Raw genomic sequence first — 9,992 nt, forward strand, 5'->3', positions numbered from 1 at the left:
AAAAGTGGGCACCCCTGAGATACACGGAAAATAGGCTAATAAAAGTAATGTGCTTATCCGATCAGCAGCTTTCCCAGGTATCTCCGGGGTATCGCTCTCTCGCTCTCATATAAAGCCCACATTTCAGGTTCACGGAGAATCGAATGTTTAGGTAAATTTCATACACATGACTGTGAAAACAATACACTCTATAGCAAAGGTCACCAAGGAATAATACAAGCAATGAGAAGATTGTTTGGAGAAGCTTGTACATTTGATACAGCACAAAGCACCAGTTGTTTCTCTCTCTCCCTGCACTGTTCATGTTGCGCCAGAAGCGCCACTGTTGTGATGTGTACCCGAGCCTTGTATTTTGCCTGTAATAAGGTCTGAAATCCAGAGAGAGATAATGTCTAGCCAGAAACCCCACATGTTTCACATGTGACTTACGAGTGGCCCAGCAGAGGTTGCATAACTCTTTCATTTAAAAAAAAATGTGTCCAACCCAAATGACAAATGAAAGCCGAGCGCTTTGCCGGCACGCTGTGCGTTGGCTCCTGGCTTGTGAATATTGGCAGAACATTTGCAGCACTTGTGGTTCTGGATCGGATGGTTAAAGAAAGAAAAGACTTGGAGAGTGAGCACGCTGATCCGTCCGGGCCAATCTCATGACTGCATTTTTGCTTATTCTTTGTATTAACTGTAGGCGTTTTAATTTCAAGTCTGATTATGTAAAGAAACAATTCAATTTGCAGCATTTCTGTTCAAACTTTTATTTTGCCTCAAGGTACACAGATGATTCTATATATTTGTTACATCACTTAATGTAGCGCAGGGGGGAGCCACTGATTGAGCCACCTGTGCTGAAGCAGAGATATCCTTAAAACCTGACCTGTTGGTGTCTCTTGAGGACTGGAGTTGGCCGCCCCTGTTATAGAGGTATGGTACATCACTTTATATAGAGGATATGGTAAATAAAAAAGCAGTCCAAGCTGCTGGGAGGGAGAGAGAGCCGGGGAAATCCCTGAGAGCTAATCCCTAGTCCCCCAACCTGGTTCTCAAACTAGTTTTTGTTTATCAGATAAGGATACTTGCCCGGTGGACATAATATGGCCGCAGGGTCAGTCTCGCACCAGCAGCCAATAAAATGCTGCCTCATCATCAGGAGATGTGACTTTTTATTAGTGATAACATGGCCATATTTGTACATTTTTTGTGTTCCACACTAACAAAAAAAAAAGATCAGTTCTGGGGGATCCACCAGCTCATGTATATAAAAAAAGTACCGCTGCTTTATGCTTATTATAATGCTACAACAAAGCAACATTTGAATCTGAAATAAATAAGGGCTGTGAAATACAAAACACTAATGTAGTTTCATATCCAAATCTACAGGTTGCAAACCTGGGGACATACTGCGCGTTGCTATCCAAACTACAAAAGCTGCAGGTATCAATTGTTTTTCCATTTAATAAATCTGCTGCTGACTTTGTGCACCATTCCCTTAGCTGAACAAAAAAAAAAAACACCTTTAAAAACCATAACTGGTCATCATGTGTTAAACTTCACCTTCCCATTCAAGTAACTGCAAGTCAGTGACATTGCAGCAGGTAATTAAAATGCTCAAAGTGACATTTCATCCTATATTGGTGAAAGAATAAACATGTGAATGTGCTCACAAGTGATATATTTATTTAAAGAACAAACAAGCACCTTGGCATTGCAGGCATATATGCTGTAAATGCAGTCTAATAATAACCATGGTAATTTATCGCAGGTATGACATGAGATGAATATATTTTGAGTTCTCTTTGGACATTAACAGCCCCAGGGGGGGGGACATGGGCTCTGTTTGACATGTGTGTTGGGTGTCTGTGCTACCCGGGCTGTCCAGCAGGTGGCTCTTCTGAGTGACTTTTTGCAGCCATTTTTCCCCTCTGCAAAGAAGGAGCAGCAGTGCAAGAGGGAGCAGCAGGGAGACTGGAGCTGCCTCTCTTACTTGGAGCTGCACAAGTCTGGATGTGCTGGCTGCTCCCCAGATCGCCCCTGACTCTCAGCCTGCGGAGTACAAGACACAGCTGCTGCTGCTGCCGCTGCCAAGCATGGATGAAGGGATCCACAGTTTGCAGGAGAGACAGTTATTGGAGCACAGGGATTTTCTAGGGTAAGGTGCCCTGGACTTTCTGTCCCACCCTGCTGGCTGGGGAGGTGAGATAGGAGCGGACCCCAGTAACCTGTCCCTGTGACTTTCTTTGCAGAATGGATTACCCCTCCTTGTATCTGTGCAAACCCAAGAGAGGAATGAAACGAGATGACAGCAAGGTAAAGGGAGAAGTTTCTCAAGCTGCTCTATGCTTTCACTCACTAGACCAGGGGAAAGGGGGGCAACTCCAGTGCTCAAGAGCTACCAACAGGACAGGTTTGCTGGATACCCCTGCTTCAGCACAGGTGGCTCAATCAAGCCACTGATTGAGCCACCTGTGCTGAAGCAGGGATATCCAGCAAAGCTGACTTGTTGGTAGCTCTTGAGGACTGGAGTTGGCTCCCTGCACTAGATAGACAGCAGGGTCTGTACCCCCCTAATCTGCCTGCACTCCCCCCCTAAATCTACCTGCACCCCTCCATTAATCTGCCTACAACTCCCCCCCCCCCCCCCCCTCTAATCTGCCTGCACTTTACCTATCCAAGTGACTTCATTATACTTGTTCCTTTGCATTTTAAGCGTTTGCCCAATGTATCAACTATACATAACATTTCCTTCTCTGCTCGGGACATTATGGGGCTTTTGCCTCTGACACAAAGTTGCGTTTCCTCCTTATTTCTAGGAAACCTACAAACTGCCTCACCGACTCATAGAAAAGAAGAGGAGAGACAGAATTAATGAATGTATCGCTCAGCTCAAAGACCTCCTTCCCGAGCATCTCAAACTGACGGTAAGATATGTGCTGCCTGCCTTGTTCCCATATATAATTAATGCTGTCATTAATATTTGACAAAGATCGTTGATCTTGGTGTCACTTAAGGATACAAATTGATCTGTATTTTGTTTGCCAGCTGCCTCGAAAGACAATTAAATAGGAAATATCAAAGTCAACAGATATATTACAGCAGGGGGGTTTCTCAACTGCAGCCCACAAGATCCCCCCTCCCCAACAGGTTAGGTTTTCAGGATATCCCTGCTTCAGCACAGACTGAGCCACTGATTGAGCTGTGCTGAAGCTGGAGTATCCTTAAAACCTGACCTGTTAAGGGGGGGGGGGGTGTCTTGAGGACTGGTTGAAACCCCCAGTAGTGGAGTGTTGTTGCATTGTCCCTAGTGGTTGAGTCCCTCCTGTTTAATCAGCCCTGGGATAACTGGTTATTCCATTGATTTGTTCCCTGTTACAGACACTGGGGCACTTGGAGAAGGCTGTAGTGTTGGAGTTAACTTTGAAACACTTGAAAGGTTTAACGGCCCTGACTGATCAGCAGCACCAGAAAATCATTGCTTTGCAGAATGGTGAGTGAGCGGGGTGGAGAGCCGGCACTGCAGTGTTTATAGAAAAAAGGATTTTCACACCCCAAAAAAAAGTTTATTAGTTTTTTATTTTGTTTTTTTAATTCCAGCATTCACCGGATATTATTTGACTTTGCAGTTGAGATTAACCAGTTGTGAACATGCGCACATATGTTATATATCAATGTTTATTTTGTTCTAGCCATACGAAACATTATATTTAGCCAGTAACATACAGATACTACTCCAGAGATCCTTACACTTGTCATCTTTCAGTCTGAGATGAAGGCAGGTAAGGCCAACTCCCGTCCTCAAGGGCCACCAACAGGTCAGGTTTTCAGGATATCCCTGCTTCAGCACGGGTGGCTCAATCATTCTCTGCTTCAGCACAGGTGGCTCAGTCTTTGACTGGGCCACTGATTGAGCCACCTGTGCTGAAGCAGGGATATCCTGAAAACCTGAGCTGTTGGTGGCCCTTGAGGACTGGAGCTGTCCACTCTTGCTCTGGTGTCACTATACTGTCCTTAGATCAAGTGAGATCCAAGTTACAAGAGCAAGTAGCGAAATGGGAAGCCGCGATGCCACTGATTTCCCTAACATACTGTGCAGGCGAGGGCATGTGTCACTCCCGTACCCACCTTATCTACATTCTGAGTCACGGCACACACACACCTTTCCCCTATTTGTTTAATAGGTGTTGTTTGATAGAAAGCCCATAAAAAAAAAACCCTCAATGGGAATAAAGGGGGTGGGAGCTGATTCTGTATTTAATCTTTAAAAAACAAATTCTGGCATAGAGACTTTAATTATACACAAGCACCAGATAAGCAGATGTCCCCTGTTGACTCTTCTCCCATTTTCTGTTTGCTGTGACAGGGGAATGTTCCATGAAGTCCCCTATTCAGTCGGATTTGGATGCATTCCATTCTGGTTTTCAGACCTGTGCCAAAGAAGTCTTGCAGTACCTATCCCGGTTTGAGAGCTGGACAGCTAGAGACCAGAGATGCACCCAGCTCCTCAGCCACTTGCACACTGTTTCCAGCCAGTTTCTGCCCAATCCCCAGCGCCTGTTACAGCAGATTCCTGTGGGCAAAGGGGCCCCTCCTTCTCCAGATCGGGGAGCCCAGAAGGCGGAGAACCAGACGAACTGTGTCCCCGTCATCCAGCGGACGCATAATGTGGAGCTCAGCGAGAATGACACAGATACAGACAGTGGTTACGGGGGCGAGGGAGAAAAGATGGAAGGGAAAGCCCAGCGACAGAGCAGCAGTGGCGTCAAGGGTCAAGGGGGCAGCGGTGTGAGCGTCAAGCAAGAGCCAATGGATGAGCCATCACCTAAAAGGTTTAAACCAGACTGTTCTGCTGGGGGTGTGACAGTCAGCAGCGCAGAGCCAGTTGTGAGACCGGATGCTGCACTGCTTAGCTCTCTTATGGGATTTGGGGGTGCTCCTTTTGGACAGCAAGCACCCTTCTGTTGGCCTTTTTACTTCATCTCACCCTCTGCAGCTGCAGCTGCTGCCGCCTACATGCCCTTCTTAGACAAGGGTGGTTTGGAGAAGTACCTATACCCAGCTGCAACCCCCATCCCTTTGATCTACCCGGGGATCCCTGGCCAGGTGGGGGCCACATTCCCGTGCCTGTCCTCGGTGCTGTCCCCTGAGAAGCTGGCAGCCTTCTCCTCCACCCTGCTCCCTGAGCTGACCGCCTCTCCTTTCCAGGTTGCGGCTGCCACGTTGGCTGCAGTGGACAGAGAGCTGGCTGAGGAACTTTGTGAGCCCTTGCAAGACCTTTTGCAGCCTTCCAATGTCAACAGCCCCTGAAAGACTGGAAATACCCCAAACACTGAAGCAAAAAAAAAAATAAGATCATTAAGGAAGCCTCTTATTGTAGCAAGTTTATGATATCTGTAATTGGATCAACATTAGGATTATATGCAGATGGTATTGTATATCACTATTTTATTTAATCCATACGGTGCTGTAATGTGCTCCGGGCCCCTACAGCAGTGAATGCATTGCACAATTTCATCATTAAAGATAGATTTGGAAAATATAGGCCAACATTAAAATGCAGCAAGCCAAATACCCAACAATGGCAGTAACTTGATTCTGGCAAATTGATTCCTTAATCATGGTAGTTGCTAGATAGTGGGCCATAATATGGAATATATATACGGGATGCACAATGCTGCCCAAAACCCTCCAGTAATTGGAAGAGAAAAAAAAACTATGTTAATAAAATGTATCTCTGTGTTGTGGCCGTGTGTTAATATTAAGATTTAAAGAATCCCATAGTGTGTTCACGCTTAGATCTCGTACTGCCCCTGTTCCCCCTTCCGTCTCAGTACGCCATTATTTATTTTCTCCATTTAAAGAATTTCATCAACAATACTAAGAGCGTTTTATTGGCCCCACAGGAGATAGCCAACCCCAAAGTACCATGATTTGCAAGACCTCTCTCCTATCTGTGCATAGGAGGAAAGGGCAAATGAGTTGTCTTCTTGAGTACCCCTTTGATTATGGATTATTATAAAGCGCTTGAAGTATACTGTATGACTTGATCATAATAGATCAATATCCACTCCCTTAACAGCTTATTCTCTGCCAATTGGGCTCCCTTCTAGACACATAGCTCAAATTTTCCACCGGGCAACAGCAGGTGGGAATTTCCTTTTAACACGTACTTTAAAACCGTGGAAATCAGTGTGTTCTTAAAGAAATGACTGTGGTAGAGTCTGTTACATAAGAGAGTTGTAATGACGCTTGGTTTGGCAGAAAACCTCCCTGAACGCACCAATCGCGTCTCGCCCAAACTAGCACAAGGCAGCGATGTTATGTAATTAGTTCCTCCCACGCAGCCTCTTAATTGGACAGAACACACCTACTGTAGATGTGAAATGTGACATGCAGGTATAAAATGTAATCAGTGTTTCGTAATGCCAGGGAGTTCAGACTATTGGACTAGTCAGGCTCTGTGACGGACTCTTGCGTGACCGGTGCCATGAGTTATAAATGTATTGCTAAATAACCTTACCCGTATTCTCATCAATACCATCTTTATTTAATGTCAATGTTGGTCCTTTATTAATTGGTATTTGACGAAGAAAGTCGCAGAAGTAGGGTGGCACTTGTTGTTTTTATTTTATTTTAGGTTCTTATTTGTTTTTTTGCTGTATAAAATAGCCTGACATTTTGTTTGTTAGAAGTCTACAAATATCAAAATCCCTCCCTTTACAAGAAAAAAAGATGATGGGAAAGTTTTTAAACTTTGAACTTTTGCAGGATAAGTAAAATCTGATGGAAAAAAAAATCTTTCAGAAACATTCTTCAGTATTTTTATAGGTTGGGCTTAAATGCACACACACACACACACACACACACACACACACACACATACATATATATATATATAATATAGAATGTATGGCTTCAGATTCTCGTCGGTAAATTCTAGTTGCACCTTAATTTTACTGGTTTCTAATGTCTCCAAGTTCCACTTTGTAAACTTGCACTTGTCTTGATGAGATATTCCCTAGAAAGAGGAATTCAATCAAAAAAAGAATATGTCTAAGTTTTTGCGATGGTAGCACTTTATGGATGGATTGACAATGAATGATTTAGGGTAGTGTATAGTGGCTGTCTCTTTCAATGTTAAAACTAACTGGTATAAAAAAAAAGTGCATATTTTGCCCATTGTTATTAACATATTCCCCGTTTTGTATTCGCTATAAAAAAAAACAATGTTTGTGCACTGAAAAAAAAAAAAACTAATATATTTGCATTTTTAAATTGTATTTAAGTTGGTAAACTGGACAAAGCATGTCTCATCATGTCTGTTAAACCCTTTCACCATCAGGTGACTGCTACGCATATCTGTGTAATGCATTGCAAGACCCTTGGACAGCAAAGGAATGAATAGAGTATGAGCTGGGAAATGCCATTTCTGAGAACGGTGTTTCATGTTGCAAGTAAAAAGAGGGAATTTCCACCTTGAAATGAACATGTAGCATGTTACAGTGATGCTAAGCATCTCTATAGATTTTTTAGCTTGCCTGGCTCTTCCCCTGTAGATACAACATAATCATTGTGTATTTTCAACACACATGATGCTTGCTACATTGAGTTTGTGTGGTTCTCAACTGTACTGGCCACTAATAGGGACAGTAGAATATACTACCAAAAGTGTTTTTCCTACTGGTTTCTGGAGGATGTACTGTACAGTACGTAACATGATATAATAGGCAGTAACTGGGACGATAGATCTGTAGGCAGGTCCTCAAAAGATTGTTCTTAATTTTTGGTCTGACTAGCAGAAGCTTTAGCCTGCTGTGTGTGTGGTCATACTCTTTTATTTTATATTGCGGCATGTTTATTTTCAAGGGGGAGCCAACATGAACATTACATGTTATAGCGAATCCCCCAATTCTGGAGACTACCAGACACCAGTCATGGAGAAAGCTTTTTAAAAAAAAAAAAAAAAAAAAAAAGACTTAAAGAAGACCTTGTCTAGATATTTTGAGTTTGTTACCAAGGTAGCACAGTGAGAAATCGCACTTGAATGTTATGTAAGAGGTGAGATACAAGAGTATGACTAAGAGTGAAGAAATATCATAGGTCTGTTCAGTTTTTGTACTTTTGCTGCTGCTGTTTGCCTCAAACGCTGTGTTTAAACAACGTTCTAAATCTTACCAGCCGAAGCTGTGGCTGTCTGTAAATAGTTGTTAATACATCCACCGAATGATGTCTGACAAGCTATTTTTGTAGGGGAAAATATGTCATAGTAATTTTATGTTTAAATATCTTTTTGGAAGGATTTGCTGAAACAAAAGTTGCACTTTTGTCACAATGCTTATGCTTGGTAGAAAACTTGTGCTGTCTTAAATTATTGGGAAACAAAATAAATAAATGCTGTCTGCAAGAAACCAGCTGCTGTTCCAAATCAGTTTGATATCTCGTATATTAGGCCCTCCTGTAAGAGACGTGGCTAAATCAAGTTCCCAAGGGCTAGCAACAGTTCAGGTTTTTATGATATCCCTGCTCCAGCACAGATTTGAGCCACCTGTGCTGAAGCAGGGATATCCTGAAAACCCGACCTGTTGGTGGCCCTTGAGGACTGGAGTTGGCCTCCCCTGTTCTATAACATCATTTGATTAACTTACTATTTTCTCATTATTTTGTGGTCTAAACAATTCTTACCAATTAATAAAACAATTATAATACACATTTTGACAGTTTCAGACTTCTGAGAATGGATAGATATTACTGTGCATTTATTATCATGTTTGAATATAATATTTTCCCCCCCTCCCCCTGTTTCTTTATGTAGGAAACGTTCTCTAAAACATCCACAATCAGCTGTACCTACACATTTGAAGAACAACTTGTTTACCAACATTTTATTTGATATATAATGGGTTATAATCCTAATATGAGTTTTGTGGTGCATTCACTGTCCTTTTGTCTAGAGTCTAGACAACAAAAGCTTAAAGGTTTTTGTTGTAATTAACAAACATATTGTAACTTGGTTATTACTAAGGTAGTTGTTTTAGAATCCCTTTGGCAGCTAAGTTTTAGAATAAAACATTTCTTAATGTCGAGGTGTTCAGTAGGTTGAAGGTAGCTGATTGACACTTTGTTAAACCCTTTGACTGGCAGCTTCTGGCAGTCTCCCAGGATTGCAGCCACGTGATAGCACGGGGGTAACAATCATGTGGTTGCTGCTGGCTCCCTGTAGAAAACGAGGACCCCTGGCGTGCCAGCCCTCATAACCACCCAAAGGGTTCAAATGTTCCTGCAACACATTCCTCAACACAAGTTCTTGATAAAGTGCGAACAGCACGAAACGCGTAGGAGGGTTGTACTCCTCCCGGTTTTTTAATGCAGCTTGATTAAACAATATTTTTATTGCCGTCCGACCTGTTCTTGTAGCTGTGCACCACACACAATACTTTTTCAAATGCTTGGACTTCGGACGTGGCTGCACGCCTGAGAACCTGCAGGGGACCAACAGTGAGTACGCTCAGATTCATAATTCCCCAAGACAAGGAGAATAGATGCAATCCTCACTCTTACCCGTAGGGGTTAATCTGTCAATTCATGTGACACTGTACCCAAGAACTGTATCCTCAATCATTATATTGTCCCCTGCATGGTTACCTATATATATATATAGTATATATGGTTATGAAGGGACACAGCATTTGAGCTCCTGCAATACTCCATACGTGATTTGAATCTTAACCTGGGTGCCACGTAGACACCCCTCTGGCACTCAAGCAGCCCTATAATCATAGTGGCTGCGTCATGGGGTTTCAGCTAGTTTTTTCTAAGGGAGATCGCCTTATGCGCTCTGGTCAGAGCAGAAACGTCAGTGATACCGCGGTCGTGATCGGTCACGTGATCAGGAGTTCTCTGGCCCCCTGGCGCTCACAAGGTTAAAGACTTAAGTTGTTTAAAAAAAAAAAAAAAAAAAAACTTTTTCGGACTGTCTGCGTTTCCGAGCCCCTTCATCCCGAGTG

General features: G+C 43.0%; 1 protein-coding gene across 2 annotated transcripts; it reads left to right on the forward strand.

Annotated features, from left to right (window-relative positions):
• The first annotated feature begins 512 nt into the window (after positions 1-512).
• BHLHE41 (basic helix-loop-helix family member e41) lies at positions 513-9,383 on the forward strand. Of its 2 annotated transcripts, XM_075602852.1 has the most exons (7): positions 513-918; positions 1,375-1,428; positions 1,925-2,143; positions 2,238-2,301; positions 2,805-2,912; positions 3,367-3,478; positions 4,352-9,383. In XM_075602852.1, exons 3-7 carry the CDS (start codon positions 2,082-2,084, stop codon positions 5,293-5,295), a joined length of 1,290 nt encoding a protein of 429 aa, XP_075458967.1. In that variant the 5' UTR covers positions 513-918; positions 1,375-1,428; positions 1,925-2,081; the 3' UTR covers positions 5,296-9,383. The 2 variants fall into 2 exon arrangements, with proteins under 2 accessions (XP_075458967.1, XP_075458968.1); XM_075602853.1 differs by lacking the exons at positions 513-918; positions 1,375-1,428 and having other exon boundaries at positions 1,908-2,143.
• Positions 9,384-9,992: the final 609 nt, after the last annotated feature.

The sequence above is a fragment of the Ascaphus truei genome, chromosome 5, assembly GCF_040206685.1.
Source record: "Ascaphus truei isolate aAscTru1 chromosome 5, aAscTru1.hap1, whole genome shotgun sequence".
Classification (NCBI taxonomy): Eukaryota; Metazoa; Chordata; class Amphibia; order Anura; family Ascaphidae; genus Ascaphus; species Ascaphus truei.

Coding starts and splice junctions, on each gene's coding strand:
- BHLHE41 (XM_075602852.1), top strand. CDS start 2,082: ATGGATGAAGGGATCCACAGTTTGCAGGAGAGACAGTTATTGGAGCAC. Junction 2,144..2,237: donor GAGCACAGGGATTTTCTAGG/GTAAGGTGCCCT, acceptor CTTTCTTTGCAG/AATGGATTACCCCTCCTTGT. Junction 2,302..2,804: donor TGAAACGAGATGACAGCAAG/GTAAAGGGAGAA, acceptor CCTTATTTCTAG/GAAACCTACAAACTGCCTCA.